The 20,761-nt window shown below is 36.1% G+C and overlaps 3 protein-coding genes across 9 annotated transcripts in view; 1 reads left to right on the forward strand and 2 right to left on the reverse strand.

Moving 5' to 3' along the window:
• Positions 1–15,718, reverse strand: part of LOC136841834 (ATP-dependent RNA helicase A-like) — a 34,418-nt gene extending 18,700 nt beyond the window's left edge. For 2 of the 3 annotated variants that reach the window (XM_067109210.1, XM_067109211.1), the window contains exons 1-7: positions 15,516–15,718; positions 11,936–12,028; positions 11,371–11,543; positions 10,297–10,476; positions 9,629–9,768; positions 2,703–2,749; positions 217–443 (exon numbers count right to left, since the gene is read on the reverse strand). In XM_067109210.1, coding sequence (XP_066965311.1) covers positions 217–443; positions 2,703–2,749; positions 9,629–9,768; positions 10,297–10,476; positions 11,371–11,543; positions 11,936–12,017 — 849 coding nt within the window. In that variant the 5' untranslated portion in view covers positions 12,018–12,028; positions 15,516–15,718. Of the gene's footprint in view, positions 1–216; positions 444–2,702; positions 2,750–4,065; positions 4,114–9,628; positions 9,769–10,296; positions 10,477–11,370; positions 11,544–11,935; positions 12,029–15,515 lie in introns of those variants that run through there. The other variant, XM_067109212.1, reaches the window with a different exon arrangement.
• LOC136841836 (uncharacterized) overlaps positions 1–20,761 on the forward strand; it is a 125,792-nt gene that overhangs the window by 48,485 nt on the left and 56,546 nt on the right. The window lies entirely within an intron of this gene.
• The window catches only part of LOC136841835 (ATP-dependent RNA helicase A protein-like), a 40,216-nt gene continuing 37,421 nt past the window's right edge, over positions 17,967–20,761 (reverse strand). For 3 of the 5 annotated variants that reach the window (XM_067109216.1, XM_067109213.1, XM_067109214.1), the window contains one exon: positions 19,592–19,843. In XM_067109216.1, the coding sequence (XP_066965317.1) occupies positions 19,695–19,843 (149 nt within the window). In that variant the 3' untranslated portion in view covers positions 19,592–19,694. Of the gene's footprint in view, positions 18,378–19,044; positions 19,844–20,761 lie in introns of those variants that run through there. The other 2 variants (XR_010854097.1, XM_067109215.1) reach the window with 2 other exon arrangements.

Genomic DNA, 20,761 nt, shown 5'->3' on the forward strand with positions numbered 1-20,761 from the left:
CCAAACCTGTGCAAAATTATAACTATCTCCAAAGTCAAACTTCTGAGGAACATAACCTAATCAAGCCTACACCCTTACTTACTCTGATGAATTACTAAATGGCCTAAGTCTGAAAGGGACAAGAAACAGGAGAGAAAAAACTGATCAAGAATTCAGAAAAATTCTTAAAAAGGAAAATGATTAAGCATTCACATTACAAGTCAAAAGTTTCCTTACCATATCTACTGGTTCTACATTTGATGCCCTTATAATTCCATCCAACTGTGTTACTAACTCTGGGCTAAGTTTTACTTCATAAGGCTTCAACTGCTCTGCCTCCTTTTTCTTAAATGATCCTGTGAATGCTTCAATTACATTCAAATGATAGAGCTGTCTTACTAGTGACAGTGCGCAGCTCTTACTAGCAGCCTGCTTGTTGGAACCAGTCTCTCGGGCATAAATGTCTGAAAAATGCATATAAGCAATGAAACAAATGCAGTTGGTTGCTGCACACCGTATTGTGTGTGCAGTATAATGGGCAAGAAAATCACTGTTATAGTTACAAGTGTTAGTCAGAGCATAGTATTGTATACAGGAGTCAGTATAAGGAATATGAAACCAGTGAAAAAAATAGACTGCCTGTAATGCTGGGATGGCTGATGTAACTACATTCTGGGTGAATCTCACAGTATTACATGAACAAATACAGAAGTACTCAGGTTTGACTTTAAAGTACTTTTCATGATGTCTGGATAAGAGGGGTCCTAATTCCTTTTCCAAATAATTTACCTACACTTTTTTATCTATTTAAATCAATTTTTTTTCCCTAATAACTGATCTCTTCTGTCTGTATTTTCTATTAACATTCTGTTACTTCTTTCAAATGAACACCTTATTCTTTCGAAGCTTGAATTCCAAGTCAATGGCCCCCTTGGGTTTGTTCTATATGAATAGGAGCCATCTCCTAATATCAATCAATCATTTCTGTGGCACCCACGGGAATGCATAGGGCCTCAAACTCATGCCACCGAACTCTGTCCTGGGCTAACTTCTCAAGATCTCCCCAACACTTGTCTCCTGCTTCCCTCCTCATTGTCCTTGACTAAGTCTCCTTTGGCCTACCTCTAACTCTTCTACCAAGGGCAACCCACCCGTGTATCTCGTACTATTCCCCATCTTCTAAACACATGGCCTAGCCACTTCCAGCGTGAGAACCTATCATACTCATACTCCTAATAATAATAATAATAATAATAATAATAATAATAATAATAATAATAATTACTTATATATTTGGTTTGTCAGTATTGATTTTTTGTTTATGTTGGTGACGCACTATCAAGAGACCTTTATTATATGTTTTATTGCCATTTTCTTCTAAACCCACCTCTCCAATTTTCTCTGGCTTGTAGAATTCTCAGGGCGTAAGGAAATGAGGACTTGTACTTTCAAGATCTTTTATTCTAAAATTAAGTTGTGCATTATTTTCCCTAGCATTACTGGTTGATTGCTTTGCTTCATTATTATTCCTCATGCTACTTCCAATATTTTGGTTACTTGCCATTTTATATGTCATTTTTCTGGATGGATCAGTAAACCCCTTACTTTCAGTTCCAATACTGGCCCTCCAATGGACACAGCTGGTGTATCACGTACTAATAATTTTATTCCAATGTTGCATATATAGAAAAGACATTCTTTTGGTCTAGCATGATAGTCTTCACCAAACTAAACAGAAAAGGTGTTCCACAATACCATGTTGCAGGATTGCTAGATCTGCAGTATGCACGTTGCTATCATTATTACACATTTACTTTAAATTTTACACTGAATAGGTTTAGAACTTTAACTTTGAGGAAACTTTGTCCACTAAATTTAATTGCTGCCACTTTAATATACTTGTTTTCTTCCTGGGGATGTCATACTTTCATAGTCTTTTATGTTGTCAAATCTTCTCTGAACAGAACCCAAGATGGTCTTTTTTATCTATCTCTTCACCTTCTTTGTTAGGTATTATAACTTTACATTGAATACTATTTATTGTGTCATATTTTTAATTTGACACTGTTACTGTATGTAATTTTGATGATTACCACATAGTTTTCCATACTGATCTTTGGCACTGGTTCCAACTACCCATTTCTTTTCCTTAATCTGCCTAAAAGACATTTCTTTTGTTGGACATCTAGTTAATACATAAATTTCATATTTTTAATGATGATATTTATTTGTAATATCAGAAATCTTTTTCATTCCCACAAAAGGAATCCAAATAAAACAGTGTTGGGTCTTGTCTAATTTTTTTTTCCTGTTCTTGTTTGGTTTGGACATTCATCTGGTTTCACTGTTTTATACAAGGTGCCTTTATTCTCAATTGAACTCTGCATAATGGGTGTTATGGTGTCCATTTCTGTGCTTTGATTGTTTTGATTCAGTGTCCTGGTTAAACCATTTGATAATAATAACAATAATAAAAATAATAGTAAAAACTATGGCCTTATAGCACAATACAATTCTTGCTATGAGACCTTTCACTTAATCTCAAGAAAAAGCCTATTCATCAACTCAATTTAAAAAATTCTGAATATAAATCCCAACTTTGGTGCTAAGTTTGATGATTTTATGAGGGAATTTAGATAATAAAATTTCACACAGAAAAAATTTACCCCAGAAACTAAGTTTTTCATGAGTTCCACTACTAGTTTAAACTGTACAGCACTCACCTCTTCCCAAGTCCTTTACATAAAACTGCATCTCAGCAACAAAACTCCTGTTAAGAAAATGATGTTAGTATTTTGACTTGATACTAATAAAGATGATGAACTCCTATAAAGAAGGGTGAATTTGGGAAAATGCAATTTAGATTACCATATATTGCCATGACTTAACTGCTACAAATCTATTCATTTTCTTCATTTTAAAACTAAATTCTTCAACAAGATATTAAATAGAATGAGTGTGGCCCTCGGCTGATATCAATTCTTCAATAGTAGGTTTTCAGACAAGTAAACAGGCCACTAAAATATTTAAAAATTTCAGCAATTGCCTTGTCACCTTGTCAGCAACCTGCATCAGCAGGACTGATTGATTTAATTGTTTAACCAAATGACAACATGACAACAGCACCAGTAAGACCTCTTCACTAAATTACTATATATTAAAGCTAAAACCAAAGAAAAGGATATTGAAGTGTAATGTGGATTCTATCAAACAAATTAGACAGTCCCCAGTTAATGGTGGAGGTTCCATTCCTGGTTGAGCGCCACTAACCGAAAATTGCCAATAATTATTATGGTAATAAAAGGCGTTTACAAAGTTGTTAAGCACCAATAAACCCCTTATTGGTGCCGTTAACCACTTATCGACGCCAATGACCTGCTTACTGATGCAAAAATCTGGTTAACGATGTCGTTAGCCAAGCACCGTAAAACCAGAACGCCATTAACCAATTCCGCCGTTAAATGAGGACTGCCTGTATCTAGAAAATCAACTGCCTAAGTTATGATTTTTGGTAATTCCCCAACACCAAATGGACCGATGTCAAAAGTAAACCTACAAAAAACATAGTGTGACAAAAAAGATCCAAAACTACAACCATTAATATGATATGTGACAGTAAAAAATAAGCATTTTCTCTCACATTACTGATTCATGCTCCCCTGAAGGCACTACCAAACAAAACTGAGGCAGAGTTCTATGATGAAATGTATAAAATAGAGCACTAAATCAACCCAAGACAAAATAAAACAGTATTACATAATAAAGCCTACAATTATCCTTCAGAAGGTTATGAAAAAAAAAAAAAAATGTCTGAAAAACTGCCTTCAATGTTAGACAAAGCTTGCATACAAAAAATCTTAAATCCACCCAGTAAAAGCAAGAACATAGGTCTTACTGGCACCATACACAACTGATAATACACACAAAACCATTTTATTACTGATATCAAGAAATCTATTACAGTTACAAAACTGCAATTCAAGAAGGGAATTTAAACTGATATTTCACTGATTTAGTAATTAGGCCTTCACTCACTCTAGGACAAACATTTGGGATTAAACTTTTTACTTTCTCTGCTGCACTAACCTTGTGGTACACTGGGCTCAAACTGCCGATCACCCACCCTGAAGATGCCTGTAAGGAACACTGTTCAGGATCTTGCTTTATTCCAGCTAGAACTTCTAGAGCAATGGGAAGCAGTTCCAACACATGATGACAAATGTAGTGAAATACCTAGATACCACAGAGATAAAACCAGTCTTGGGTTTATTGTGGTGTCATCTAGCTGGAATAATCACTGACAAGTTAAACCCAGGAAGAAAAACCTAGGTCCAACAAGCAGTGCAACTCAGTTTTCTTTGAACAGGGTTCCTTTCAGGCACATCCTCAAAGACTACATTTTCTTTGCCAGCTTTACCACTGACAAGATAAAGGCTAGCAAATGATACTATGATGCCTTCAAAACCTGTTCAAAATACCAGGTTTTCAAGGCTATATGGATTGAAAGTTTGTCTTTACAGGTACCAAAGTCGAAACATAAAGAACCCAGTTCAATATGATTCTACTATGATACCTGGCTCTTCATTTGCACACCATAATGAATACAAAAAGCCTGGCAAATTTACCTTGCGACATAATTTCTTTCTTATTTGCAGTACTAATACCTGTAAAAATCTGTTTTCCAAGGTAATGGTAAAAATTTCAGTGATCTGAATCCTTTTCCAAAATGTAAAAACTTAAAAAAAAACTGCCATTCAATTTTCTTTTTACTGCTCTGGAAAAAAACATTAAAAACTATCCATGTACAACATACATTTGGCAACCTGAACAAAAAAAGTTCTGACTTGAAAAGTTGGCATTAAACATCCACCTCTATATTTTACAATATCATGAATAAGCCACTTCTGCATTAACACCATCCAGTACTGCAGATTTGGGAAATATTTGGTTGGAGCAATGTTTTCCACTGTGAATCTATAGAACAAATTTCTAGTTTCTTTGATGCCAAAGGTAATGGTTCTAAACCTCTGGTAATCTCATTAATCCAGGCTAAACATCTTACATATCAAAACTTTTTTTTCTTTTTACAAAAATACAAAGTAATTTGCAAATTAATCAGTTGCTATTTATGACGATAAAACAAAAGAATTTTCCACAACCTCATCACCGATACCCTGAAAAATAAATAAACAACATACCAGGCAAAAACCTGCTATTTACATTAATCTTGTATCTATAATTAACACAGCACCTTAACTCACTGTAATTTCAAGCAGTACAAATGTTGAAATCTTCAAATTTTCTGGTAACCAACTAACAAGCAGCAATTTTAATAGCTCCTGTTATTACTGTGCTATTATCAACATTAACCTAACATTCTTTCTATATATTTAGATGGTTATACAACTGTAGTCTATAATGGATGCATTGGTTTGTGAATACCAATCTTCAACTTTCCCATGTCCACATGAAATGTACTTGGGAACAAAGACTGCTTACACTTTGAAATAAAATAAGCTCCTTCTTAAACCGTATGTCAAAAGCGGTGTTCAAGCTTGATTTAGTTTTGCATTACAACTTAGACCACAAAAATGAATCAGATTTCAAACAAACACTAGAAGGCATAAGAACTCAACCCAAGCAACAGTTAAGAAGGGAGGAAATGTTCTGCATGCTCACTTGCCAAAGTTAATGGTTCTCATGTTAATTTACATCATCATCAGTGTTTCAACACCTATTTTTTTTTTTTTTTTTTTTTTTAAGATGCAACCACTCAGTATTTGGTCTGAACCAGAATATACTATCTATTTAAAAGTACAGTATGCATGTGAGCTTGCCGTACCCATTTAAAGAACTTTCGTTAGTAATGTAAAAATCTTTATTGAACGCAATAGCTACAAAATCATACTAGTATGCCACATTGCTTCAACCAACTCAATTAAGAGGACACTTCTATGGTGGCAGGAGTTGCAAAATGCAGAAGGTAAAGAAATTCAATTGTCACAAAAACTGGCAACTAAAACAGCATTAAATAAATTAATTTACGGGTGCAACATTTTTGTTAGAGCAATTTCCAGTCTTTAATTCAGAATCTGCAATGGCTTGTACAAGAGCCTGTAATGGGTAGCTTTCCTATTTCAGTGTTCTTTACTTCATAAGGCATAGCAAACTTCAGGCCTTCATTTTGTTTATGGATATTACAAGTTCTGGCATATGAGGTTGAAAATCCTGTTAAAAATGACTCTTTCTTCAAAATCAATGATGAAAAACCTTTCAACTCCATTGATTTTTTTGGGAGTAAAATGCTGCTGGAAGTTGCAACAGAATCAGTAAAGGGTGGCAAGGGTTCAGAGTAAGGCATTATGCAGTGCAACGTCTGTCCTTAAAAATACTACAACCTGGGAAGGGAGTCTGGGGAAATGAAACTGGGTGAACAGAAGGACCAACACTCGCTCAGTTATTACTATTTCAATGGCACTGTATAGTTTTCACTGACTTTTTAATTATCCATATTGCTGTATTATACCTTTCTATCACATCTGGTTTGAGAGAGAGGCAATGGATGGGTAAGTCTTTCTAAAAATTTTTGCAAGTTTAGAAGTAGGTTTTATAAGTGGAAATACACTATATTTCAGTAATACAACACAAGATACTAACAATGATTGAGAGGTGGATAAGCAACCCCCTTTTAATAACAACATTAACAAAACCATATGCTGATAATAACACCAACAAAACCTTATGCAGTAGCCAACTATCACTCCATTCTGAGAATGTGTGGTTTTGTTATGGACCTATCAAACCAAAAGATATCAAATCAGGTAAAAATTTCTTGTTTTTTATTTTCCAGTATTCTTATTTAAACCACACACTTTGTTTTCAATTCTACAACCCTAAATGTGGTGTTATGTGCAGTTTATCACCATTCTGCATCATAACCTAAATGAGATTACCCATGCATCAACATTTCTCACTTCCTCTACCTCTTGAACTCTGTTCCACAGCATCCCAAACATCTAGCACCATACAGTTAAGAGTAGGTTAACTAAATATATGGATATCTTATTGCATGAACTCAGACACCATTCTTTCAAGCAAAGCTAATTAAATATAAGTACAATTAAAACTTAACAGTGTACCTTTTATTCAAATCATATATTCAAGATCATACAGTGGGGAGGGAGGGGCTTCTCCAGGCAAATAACCCCCCTCCATTGAACAAGTTATTGAGCAACGGAGCATCAAAGTAAGAGATTGGAAGAACTCCGTTTAGAAATGAATATGAATAAGAAAAATTTGGTTACTGGATTAGGATATTTTTTCCTTTCAGTTTATTGTATACTTAAAGATAATTTTTAAATTTAGTTTTTCATTTTTAAATTTAGTTTTTCAAATATAAAACTATTTTATGTAATTTCCAATTCATTCACTCCTTTACAGTCTTTTTATAATTGTTTTTTAAAGAATGACCTGAAATGAAGTGTGGTGCCGATGAATTAGTAGAATATCTGTAAATGGTTTTTTCTACTTCCAGTTGTTTTTGAGCACAGTATAAGAGACTGGAATAACTTTGTTTTGAAATAAATATGAATAAGAATAAAAAAAAATTTGGTTAGAGGATTAGGATACTTTTTCCATTCAGTTTTTTTATCTGTTAATAGTTTGTTCTACTTCCAGTTTAATGAATTAAGATTACATTACAGTCTTGGGAATTGCTCACGATGGTAGCTAGGTGCAGCATTAAATGGCCTGTCCAGATTTTGAATAAAAATAAATTAGGCGTAAACACTGCCTTTGATTTGTTTTATAATTAATTTGTTTTATATCTTTAAATGGAGGGCAAAAGGGAGGGGATGGGGAGTCAAATTTAGGTAAGGGTCAGGTGGGAGGCAATTTCATGAACGTATGCTCAAGTATCTTTCATGTAAAAATTATTGCTGTTTTGGCTATAACAGCAACTTATCTCAGTTATGAAAAATTTGAAGCCATCTCACAACTAAAAATGTCACGTTAAAAGTTCCTGCAGGCAGTTTCACTTTTTATAGATACAAGAGGTAGAATAACTTTCAATATATCACTGAAGAAAACATGTTTTTATAATAAAATTTTTAATGTAGACTGTAATTATAATTAATATAAAGGTAACCACATTTAGCACTTCAACAGACTTGCTTCTTAACTACTACAGCTACTCCATGACTTTCTTCAACTGAAAACATCAAAAACTACACTTCAATTTCAGTCATCTACACTGACAAGTGACAACTGAACAAATTGAAAACACTGATGATTTCAAATTTACTTAAAACTTCATGACCAAATTGTAAAATTTTTCACTGTTAATGTTACACTGAATTTTTTAAGTTCTTTGGGATGGCAAGTAAAAAAATTGTGATGATGATGTATCAAGAGAGACAGCCCAGACAGCCAATCATTCCTACAAGTGTTATATCCATATTTCATAATGAATCTGCTTAATCTATGATTCAGAGTTCTGTTAAAAAAAAAAAAAAATCTCTAGCCTTAACATTTAGAGAAATGAGGTACCAATATCTCTCTCTATTCTTATCCTCAGTATACCCTTCAACTTGGGGTAAAGTCAACTAATAAATACACTACACCTTCAAATCAGTTACTGTAATCAATTCAGCAGGCCCAGGCTTGTAAACTGACAAATCCCTTTGAATCAAGTCAATTCCAAATTTCTTATTGATCTCCCACTAAGGTCTGATTTGAAGAGCATCTTCCTAAAGTTACACTGGTACGGACCTTTCGCAGACTGTTCTTCTAATAAGCTGGAAAGAACTTTCTATGCATGTAACATTTCTTGCTCTCACCTCTTTCTGCCTAATTTGAGGAACTTCTAATTACCAAGTTGTAAGGTAGAGTGACATCAAAATTTACCAGGTAAGCCTTGCTAACAAGTTGACGCATGCAGAGCAAGTTCTCTTTATGCTAACTAGTTTGATATAACTTGATTCACCTGTATGTTTGGTGCATGCATTGCCTCACATTTCAAGAGTATTTCTACCAAGTCTCCTCAGTTTGAGGGCAAATCCCCTAGTCAATAGTGAACCTAAAAATATTTTCTTTATATAGATAGTATACTGTATTATACTCAAGTTCTACAACATGATTTACAAATTGAAACCAAAATGAAAAAGGAGTAAAACTGATTAAATATAGGGAGTATGCATGCCAATCTTCTATGAACAAGTTTATCTTAGTTCAGACACTGGTGCAGAGGTGTGCATAAACAACAGTGCAGCAAAACTGGCAAATCTATAAAAATTCATAACCTGGTACTGTATTTCCATCTTTATATGTCAAATTATAGATACTGGATGATTACCTAGCATTTAAATTAAAATTAAACTATTTTCTATAACCATATGTTAAAAGGCATGTTCTTTCCACAAGATACTATAGGAGACATCTCTAAATTTCACATACAAAATATTCAAAAAAAAAAAAAAAAAGGAAACTGAAATTACTGAAAGACTATTACAACTAAGAACAGACAATTTACAACTAAATATTCTGACCAGCCCTGTTTCATGTGCTTTGTGTAAAAGAGACCAATATGTCATTTAGAATGGGACCAACATATAAATACATTAAATACTAATTAAAACAATATACAACATACCTGTTGTGATCTGGGCCAATAGCTTTATATTTGTAGTCTGCACTTATCTTGTTTGTTTGCATGAACATATGCAAGCGTGATTTTGCATTTTCCACAGTCCAGTTTCCATGGATATTGGCAGTCATATCACATTCCTCAGCCTGTAAGGAGAAAATATAAACGTCAGTGCACTTTGCAATCTTCATGAAAAACTTATTAAAGCATTTTCTCAGGACAGGAGAATTTCTAAGAAAGAAATTTATACATACTTCAATAAATTTTATAAGAATAGACAGGAATTTTTAAGGATAGGATAAGGATATAAGATTTAGGCCAAAGAGCAAGGACTGGGACCTATGAGGTCATTCAGTGCTGAAAGAAAAATAGAGTCAAAAAGCTTGAAAGGTGTAACAGGTGGAAAACCTCAAAGTTGCACTACAAAACAAATATTAGGAGAGGGTAGAAAGTAAGATGGAAGAAAGAGAGTATGAACAGAGGTGCAGTAAAAGGAATGAAAGGGGTTACAACTAGGGGTTGAAGGGACACTGCAAAGAACCTTAAGTAATGCCTACAGTGCACCATGTGAGGTGCACTGATGGCACTACCCTCGTACAAGGAGGAATCTTTAAGGGAGAATTTTAAACACTCTTCACTGATAACTGAAGCAAAATGAAGTCTCAAACACTTACATCCTCAATAGCTCTCCTCTCCTGAACTCTTTCCATATACGTCAGGGGCTTCTCTCTACCCTCATGCTGTATTGGTCTGTAAACATTTCCCTCGTCACGGAGGCCAGGGACTGGTTTCATTGGAGCACTTGGCTGCCACTCAGCATTGCCATCTGCAGCTTGAATGGATTTATCGGGACCCTGTAATACAAATTTAAGTAAATGGAAACAAACTGAAAGCAAGACAATCATATCTCCACAAAATATAAATGTGCAAATGTATAAGTTCTAAATGGCAAAGAGAATGGAAGAAAATAGAGAATAAATATTTGCAAAATTAAACTGATTCAATGTTTTGCTATGGCAACACTTGAGTAAGTCACATGAAAAAAGGGATGCATACCAAAAGGTAACACAACTACCTTAACCATAAAATAAGTCATTTTGATGAATATAAAATGGGAAATTTAGCACACAAACATAGAAGCTGCTAAATCCAGTGCACAAATAATCAGATGTCTGATTATTGTAATTTTTACAATACCATTACCATGGCATATGAGAAGCCATTACTCTAGTTACAATATGTAAAAAGGAAACGAGTACAGTAATTATTTGGGTTTCGGAAACTTAACGAAGGTAATTAAAACTGAATGAAAACAGAACTCTTAAAAATGATGAAAGCAGATTTACAATAATAGCTGCACTGTGTTTGCCACAGTTATTTTTCAGAAGAACCACAGGTAGGACAAGTAACATTTAAAATCCTGCTGGCTCTCAAAAAAAAAAAAAAAAAAAAAAAAAAAAAAAAAAAAAAAAAAAAAGAAATACCTTTGCACTTAAAAATGGCAAAACTAAATGATCCTTGCATGTAAACAAGCAAGAAATAGGGACCATACACAAACATAACTATACCACATGAAAATGTCAAATGGTTTGAAAGAAAATGACATTTTTATGATAAAATGATGTTTCATTATACTTACCAAACCACTGTAAAAGCCTTTAAGTCACAGTGTTTGGTAAGTCATTATAATGAAACATCATTTACCCATATAGTGGCTTCAACTTGAAACATTTTGGAGGACTGCTCACCTTCAACTCAGGAACCTCATCTTGAGCAACCTCACTCTGTCGAATGAGGTACTGAACAAAATCCTTGGCAGCATTTTCTCCAGCATCTTTTTTTGTGGTTGAATTACCAACACCAACATAAGAGTATCCAGGGACACGAACTTCACACAAAAATCTTTGGCGATGCTTTGGTCCTGAAATGTAAATTCATCTTAGTTAAGAACTCATATGCTTCATTCATAAATCACACTGAAAATGCCCACATTCTTGCATATATGACAAATGCTAAGAGCAAGAAATCCTTCAATACTCTACACCCTCAATTACTTTGCATCCTCATTTACATTTCACATACTAGTTTTCAAACTGGTACCCAAGCACTTAATATTCTGATTCATTTTCAATCCAGTATGCAAGCACAAATTAACTGGATCACCACACTGCTGTAGCAAAAATGATAGTTATTGTATCTAATCACTTTATATTAACAAGACCTTAGTTGGATATGACCATAAAACAACTTTGATATTTGACATTCTAAGCATTTTACTCCAGTACTTATATCTAAGCAGGTTAATTCACTTACCAGAGTTTCTTATATCATACACGGGGTTAATTTTTTTCTTTCCACAATAGGCATACAGCCACTGCTTTACATTTTCTGTCATCCTGTCAAAGCCTGTAAAATCAGAATACAGAAAGTGAAATTAAAATATATTTTTTTGTTATTTTATAATCTTTTCATTTTAACAGTTTCATACAAAAAATTTTCCCTTGTTTACCAAAACACAGATACTGCATTGCAACATAAAATCATGGAACTTTTTGTTATTGTCACATGACATAGAAAATGAAAAGACCATGGAATGAATGACAAATGATTTAATCCTTCATCAAGACTAAGTAGTGTCTTTTATAAATGATGACCACAGCAGTGTCCCATCTTTCCAGAGATTTATGGAAAGTCCATAACTTACAAGCTAGCATTGTATGGCCCTAGGAATACCTGGCCAATTTTGTGTTTCCAATGTATGCCATAACTATAAGATCTCTAGCTCCTTAATGAAAAAATATTGTAGTTGTAAAATGACATTTTTTTTTATATATACAGGCAGTCCGCAGATTAAAACTGTTTTCAGAGTTAGTTGGACTTGTAGTTTTCCTACTGTTTGAAGGAAGGTAAACATTGCTGCATTGCCCCGGGCGAAGTCTGTCCTCATGCCTTTCAGGTTATAGGCCGATTTCAACGGCCAATGAAGAATTAGAGGAATTTATTTCTGGTGACACAAATTCAATTCTCGGTATAATGTGGTTCGGATTCCACAATAAGCCGTAGGTCCCATTGCTGGGTAACCAATGGGTTCTTAGCCATGTAAAATAAGTCTAATCCTTCAGGCCAGCCCTTGGGGAGCTGTTAATCAGCTCAGTGGTCTGGTTAAACTAAGGTATACTTAACTTTTCAATTAGGCCTACCCATGTCATCTAAGGTTTTGAGAAGCTGCTTTCCAAGCATCTTTGAAAGTCTGTTGGAGATAACCTGCTTCAAGCATTACAGTTTGGGTTTTGTAGTCTTTGGTGTTTGTAATTGCACTCTGTCAAAATCTAGTATTGCAGAGTGCCCTTGATGAAGGGGCAACAAAGTTTGGTTTAAACTTTAGTGCAGCCTCTGAATGTGAATCATGAAGCACTTATTTACAAGCTAAGATTATTGCGAATTGGTGGCTCTTTTATCAATACGCATTCTAAATGAATATTTACTAGGCAGAACCCAAAGGGTCTATGCTGATGGCCAGCATACTAGTTCTTATAATGTCATTTAAGGAATTCCTAAAAGTATTGTTCTTGGACCCTTGCTGTATTATTTCTATACCAGTGACATGTAGCAAACTCTGGAGAACAAAGTGATTACAAATGCTCTTGACAGTGCTCCTCTGGCTGTTATTCCTTCCCTGGACCTTTGGTCTGTGGTTCCAGAATCCTTGAAGAGATCTGGCATATATTCATGAGTGGAATAGGGTTTGGGACATGAGCCTAACTCTAACACTCAAAGTATAATAATTAGTTGATCCAGAAGACTTTGGCCTTGGCATACTTATATGCGTTTAAATAATATGGTTTTAAATGTCAGTTACTCTTTCAAGATTTTAGCTGTAACTTTTCATGAGATACTGACTTTAGAGAAGCATGTACATAATATTGCTTCCTCTTTCTCAAAAACTATTATATCTAAGTGCTGTAACTTTTCTTCCTAATTTGGGAATATCCTTCTCCAGTATGGTTTTCTGGTGCTGACACATCTCAAACTCTTGGACAAAACTATGTCCTTGGTCAAGTTTATTTGCCGACTCTTCATGCTGACCTTGGGTACAGATGTAAAGTGAGTTCATTATGTCTACTGCATAAAATGTACAATGACAAACATCCTCTGCACTCTTTACCTGACAACCAAGCTGTTTTAGCTCACTATACTCGACAGGCTGCTGCTGCTGCAAACTGTCACTTTCTAATATCAGGTTTAATACTACTATGCTGTATTCAGTTTGCTTGGGGCTTTATCTTGGTTACAACTAAAATGTGAAATAGTCTGCCTAGTGCAGTTGTGAAATCTTTAATCTCCAAATGTTCAAGCAAGGAGCAAATTCACTCCTTTCTGATGACTTCTAAGTTCAAGTGGATAGATTTTATTTGCTATACAGTACCCTCATATTTATATATCACCTTTTCATGTGACCTCTCTCTTTGAACGTTGATTTTACTCTGGAGCCAGCTTGGGTTAGACTATCTTCTGCTGACCCTCCATAAGGTTTTCAGCATATTTTTAACAGTGACTTGAAGAACCAGCCATGAGAAGCAACTCACTGGAAGATGCTTCTGCAGTTTTACCCCAGCAAAATTACAAAGAGATGTATTTGCAATTTCTGCTGGTTACAGCCAGCATAAGAATAGATAGAGACAGTCTTGTTCAATTAAGAATTGGCTAATAACCAAACCTTCATTAAAATATGGCCAGGGCACAGTGCTCTGAGTAAGGTTAGGTTATGAGGCAATTTTTATTACTTTAAGCTGATATTACTGTACTTTGGAAACATCCTGAAGTCTCCTAGCCTCACAACCTATACTTATACTCAATATATACAAAATAAAACTAAAATCTTTCAAAAATTTACTGTTGCCAAAATAGGCCTACTTAGTCTGTTCATGCCCCTGGGACTAGTACTGAACACAGCATTCATGTGTGTAGACCTATGGCTTGTACTTAAGGAAAATCTACACAATAGGCTAATAGGTAATCCATTAGTTCTTGGCAAAAAAAAAAAGGTAGAACTATATAGTAGCTCTGCGGCGGCGACTGCCTTCTAACTTAACTTTTTCTACAGTTTTTTTGGTTGCTAATTATGAATTTACCTTTAATTTTTGGCACCGAGTGTAATTAACCCCTGAAGTCCATCCAACGAGGGGTTTCCATACGCAATCTTCACAAGACAGAGCACGGGTACGTCTGTTTCGAACGGTTCATATCCCGTCCAGCAAGTGCAATAACTTAACGTATGGGTACCCAAACCGCCCCGCCCGGCCAATACTAAACACGGCGAAGGGACATTCCATTTGGCCAGCAACAAACAGATGCCATGCCAGTATCAGATGCCCTAAAAGTGTAGAAAAAACCAGGTTCCAAGGTAAAAACTGGCGTGGAGCTAATATACAGAATTACCAATAAAAAAAAAATTACAGCCTAACCTAGGCCCGGTCACTGTTCCCTGATGTGGCAGGAGGGGGGAGGTGGACCCCCAAAGTAATACTTATCCTCTGTAGAGAGATGATACATGTGCAAGCAACTTCCCATGGCTATTCGTTAATGTTGAATTTTTGACGTGGCAATCCCATAATAAAATAGCTTAGACCTAAACTATATAAATAGGCCACGAATCTTCGACGGGAAGGGAGAGGCCTAGTCCTAATCTAGCATTTAATCCTGTTGACTTAAAACAGACCTAGCCAAAATGGTTGGAGCTCGGCAACAAACTCCGATAGACTATCAATTAAGGATAATAACCATAATCTGCAATAACGTACTTTCGGTGGTAGGACAAGATGTGGCCAAGCTTCTAGAGGAGGAAAGAGTTGCACTCACAACAAACAGATAACCGAATACAACGTATACTTACTCTATCTCCGCCCGTATACTCCAGCAAATCAAACGCAAAAGCTTATTCGCTAAGCATAGTAGCCCCAAGATGTGGAATTCTCTACGATGTATCCGTTACACGCTAAAAGATATAAACTATTTTGGTGTCTGAGAATGGCGGCAAGACGCGTCACCTCACCACCAGCACCGCGTTGCCATCAACAACAACGGCTTAGCGCCTGCGCAGAAGGCGTGCAGCACGATAAGTGGCCTCACTCTTCTTCTTTCTTGTCGCTTTGTGTGACTCTCTTTGGGTGTCACCTCGCAAAATTCTGGGCAATTATTAAATCTAAAACTACAAAACCAGCAACTTGAAATTCTCGTCTTCAACTTTAGTTTTGTGGGTCTTCTTCTCTTTGCCTCTTTTGGTCCACTCGGTGGACGCCGGCCTCGTTTATTTATAATTCAAATTCGGCGGGCGCGGGTCCCATTTATTTGTTAGTTACTTTCTATAGTTTTCTTGTATAAATTGTTTTAGGGATGGCCCTAAGGCGTAGGAATATTTGGCTGTTGGATATGAAAGCTGGGGAAGCTCCTAAAGGGGATTTTTGCTTTCCTATTGTTCCTGTTGCTTTCAGTTGTCACAAAAGTAAGCAAATTGGCCAAGTAAGTTACTTTTAGGGTAGAATCTGGCACGCTGAGCAACATTTATTCTATGCAATTTTTCATTTCGAGTCGTTGTTAACGAGTTATGGGCGCGTCCCTCGGTCGTCCACGCTACCCTAAGGATCAATCAAGTATTGAAACTATTTCTTGAAATATTTAAACGCTTAACTCTGCTAAATTTTCTTATGTGCAGGTGAATCTATATGACAGGAATAACCTGTCTTTTGGAAGATTGTTAGACGCATGTTCCCTTCTCTCGAGACAAGGTGGGAGAGGGGTCGATGGTGAAACAATCCCGTTAATTTTTATTAGCAGTTTTGTTGTCTCCAACACTTGGGTTCATCCAAGCCTTTACGGAATATTGACGCAAATTCATTACTACATGTCCAAAAGTCTAGCAGTTGCAACATCCCATATGTTCACAAGCTAGAGGTGTGCAATTCCTTCCTTAGCTCTACCAGACCAGGAAGGTATTCCTAGATGGGAAGAACAAGAACGACCGGTCAGTTCAGAGAATTACTGAGACTCCAGTGGGTGTCTATGTAAAGAATGAGGGTTTTTATTTGCATAGGAACAAATAGCAAAATTTTTCAGTAATTTGCATTTTTCCTGATATGCAAACCCGAGTTCTTTGCATTTCTGTTCCACCTCAGCCACCCCTTATTCTGGTACCTGGGCTGAAAGGTAAAGCGGAGTGCAGACCGACGAGTAGGTGGGGCTTCCCCGCCCCCCACCATCATCTGTTAATGACATTGTCTTAAAGTTGAACGGCCATCCCAGCTTGCGTTCACAAGTTAGAAAATGCAAATTTACTGTGCTTTAAAAATTTGCAATATTTTGGAAGTTGCTGGCCAAACATTTCCATAGCCATCTCTTCAGATTTGTCAGTTACAGTACTCAAAAGTATAAAATTCCGAGAAATCTGGGTTGCTCTTTATTACCAGTAAAATTATCACAATGCTTAATTCAATCAATAAGTAATTGGATATTTCAAGACAGATGTGAGCAATACTGTTTTAACTTCATAATTATGGAAAGTGCACTTTTAATAGATGCGTAATGCAATTCCCCATGGAAGGTTGAGTTCCAAATAATTGGAATAAAAAGAAACACCAATTATTAATTAATATTCATTGTAGACAACTGATATGCTATTAAAAGAAAAGATCATTATGAACTCCATTACTTGTTCTCTCATACTTATTTCATTTAGTTATGTCCCAACATCTACAACAGACCTCGTACCCTTTCCATGTTTACTGCACTTCCGGTCTACATAAAGGCATACAGCCAGATTATCTAAGACCAACCAAGACGATCCTTTTACAAAAATGTCATGAAGGACTGGCCAAATTGGTAATAATTAAAAATGTATTAAATCAATTTGTATTTTCCGTAACTAACAAAACCCGAGGTCTTAACATTTATGATAAACTTCTAGCGCCAGCTGGAATCCGGTAGAATCAACAAAATTGTATATGCAAGGGACTAGCGGATTAAACTACATATTTACCAATTTACAAGACAAGAAACAAAATTTTTCCAATATGCACAAAATTTATATTTAGCAATTGAAACAAAATCCATATATTTTCCTGTATTAATTGACCTAAATATAAATAACAAAATAACGAACATTTTCACATAGGATTTTATACCATCCACACCAAACTTTTGTCTTCTAAAGGACCCCAGTCTAATTATTACTGCTATTTACTTCAAGACATGACAACTCAAACATAACGTCAAATACAAAAAAAATCTATTAAGAACACAGACCATGAAATGAGTATAAAAAATAACAGGGAAAGAATAAAACACCTGATGTTAAAAATCAAGGTTTATTGCAAAGCAAATAATAATCTAGAGTTATCCTACCATAACTTTTTTTATTTCTTGTTCATTAATATGTCAAAGCTTAGAAGTCACAGAATTTCTGAATATGTGACCCGGTACAGGAAGACCCCGGGTTACGGCTGATGTTCTAAAGGTTGCACAGCATTCTCGAAATACTAATATTGGCACTTTTAAGACTTCCATGTTGAAAATGGATTTTTTTTTAATCGGGGTGCTAGGGCATTTGGCCCATTGCTGTTTCAGTTTGCGATTGGAAACAGGTAATTTTTTGTTGTAAACATTATTAGACTGACTAGTCAGTGAACAGAGAAAGCTAGTTGTAGGTTCATGGAAGTGTATTTTGTTTAATACAGGCAGTCCTGGGGTTTCAGCGGGGGTTCTGTTCCAGCTGCCAGCTTCAAGTCGGAAACCGCCTTAACTGGGAACATCATAAAAAAGATTTATAAAAATGAGAGAGAGAGAGAAAGAGAGACTTACGTAAGCCTGGGGAAATAACAGGTTTTTAAGCTTGTGCTGATAATAAACCATTTTTCTCCCCTCTGTATAGGGAGGGACCTCCTTATAGTGAACCCTTAAAGGAAAGACCTCCTTTACAGTGAACCCTCCCAGCTCCCTAAACTGGTTTTCTCATCTTGTTGTAGCGCCTACAGCAGTGGCCACTCAGAATCCTAGTTACGGCATAACAGCGCTGTAACTAGGATTCTGAGTGGCGTAGCTGTAGGTGCTATAATGAGGTGAGAAAACTGGTTTAGGGAGCTGGGAGGGTTCACTATAAGGAGGTCCCTCCCATAAGGGTTCACTACAAGGAGGTACCTCCTATACAGAAGAAAGAAAACTGGTTTATAATCAGCGCAAAGCTTAAAAACCTATTTTTTCCCCCAGGCTTACAAAGTCTCTCTCTCTCATTTTTATACATTTTTGTTATGATGTTCCGGGTTACGGCGATTTCCGACTTACGGCCGGCAGCTGGAACAGAACCCCTGCCGTAACCCCAGGACTGCCTGCATTAAACAAACTACATTTACATGATCCTACGACTATCCTGCTCTGTTCATTGACTAGTCAATCTAATAACATCTACAACAAAAAAATTACCAGTTTTCAATCACAAACTGAAACTGCCATGTGCTAAATGCCCTAGCTTCCCAATTAACAAAAGTATCAATTAACAACATGGAAGTCTTTAAAGTGCCAATTTTAGTATTTTGAGAATGTTGTGTAACCTGTTAACAAGTAGCAAAAGACATTTACTCTCATAGTCATAAGCACTATTAAAAAAATGTTTTGCTGAAAGGATTGCAACAGAAAATCTATGTGAGCATTTACTCTACCCTACGTAATTTCAGATATTGGCACAATCATTACATATGGAAACCCTCCACCACCACCTCTGTCTCCAAATCCTCCACCACCATGTCTCCAAATCCTCCACCACCATTGTCTCCAAACCCTCCACCATCACACCATTGTCTCCAAACCCTCCACCACCACCTTTGTCTTCAAACCCTCCACCACCATCATCTGTCTCCAAACCCTCCACCACCACCATCTGTCTTCAAACCCTCCACCACCACCTGTCTCCGAATCCTCCACTGCTACCTCTGTCTCCGAATCCTCCACTGCTACCTCTGTCTCCGAATCCTCCACCACTACCTCTGTCTCCGAATCCTCCACCACTCCTTTGCCTTCCAAGCCCTCAACTGCCACCTCTGTCTCCAAACCCTCCACTTCCACTTCTGTTCCCAAATCCTCCACTGTCACCTATGTATCCCAATCCTCCACTGCTAGCAAAACCTCTATTTGCAGTATACAATCCTCCAGGTCTAAAACCTCCTGGATCACCACCTGCAAAAGAAATATTTCATTTTAAAACAACATCCATTCAAATGGTCCTCCTAATGTAGCTATAAAGGATTCTGTGTCAAATGCTTTAAAGCTGGGATCTATGACTCAGCCAAATTTGTATAAGATACATTAACATTCAAAATATCTTAACATAACGAAGCGAAAAGAGAAGAATTTCTCATTAATTACTAAGTAACATGCAGTGACTCATTCATCTGATATCTGAATTTTTTTACAAGTTATACGCACCGATAGTGACTGGAAATACTAATTATACTATGGTACTCTAGCATAAGTGTTGAAGCTGTATTAATTAGTGACATTTATGAGTGGTCTCAAAATGATCATTCTAACAGCAAATGTAATGAGAAAAACAAAGATTTTCTGATAACTGTACTTAACAGACTTGCACAGTAACAAATCCTTCAATAATCATGTCAAGCATAGGCCATTTTCTGTCATTACAGAGCCTTAAATCTTTTTCAGTCACAGATGGTCAACCTCCTCACTGAGAGTCCATCGCATTCAAATGTTTATTACTTAGTTTAAAATTTTTTTGAAAACTCCAGATTTGATATCAAATGCTTCAACTACGTCTCTACTGTAAATCTATACATATAAAAATGGATGTGTGTGCATGTGTTCCAGCATAACTCTGAAACACATTGGAGCAATTTCAGCCAAACTTGGTATACATAAGACTTATTATCTAGCAACTAGCACTGTGGGGGTAAGACATCACTAGCACCAGAGGGCACTAATGGGGTGGGGGTGGGAAGAGAAGGGCTGGTTCTGCCTCGCAGACTTAATAACTAACAAAACTTACGAATTTATCATACCTAATTTTGGTATACATACTATCAGGAAAAGAATACTGTGGGGGTAAGACATCACTGGCACCAAAAAGGGTTGGGGGTT

The sequence above is a fragment of the Macrobrachium rosenbergii genome, chromosome 9, assembly GCF_040412425.1.
Source record: "Macrobrachium rosenbergii isolate ZJJX-2024 chromosome 9, ASM4041242v1, whole genome shotgun sequence".
Classification (NCBI taxonomy): domain Eukaryota; kingdom Metazoa; phylum Arthropoda; class Malacostraca; order Decapoda; family Palaemonidae; genus Macrobrachium; species Macrobrachium rosenbergii.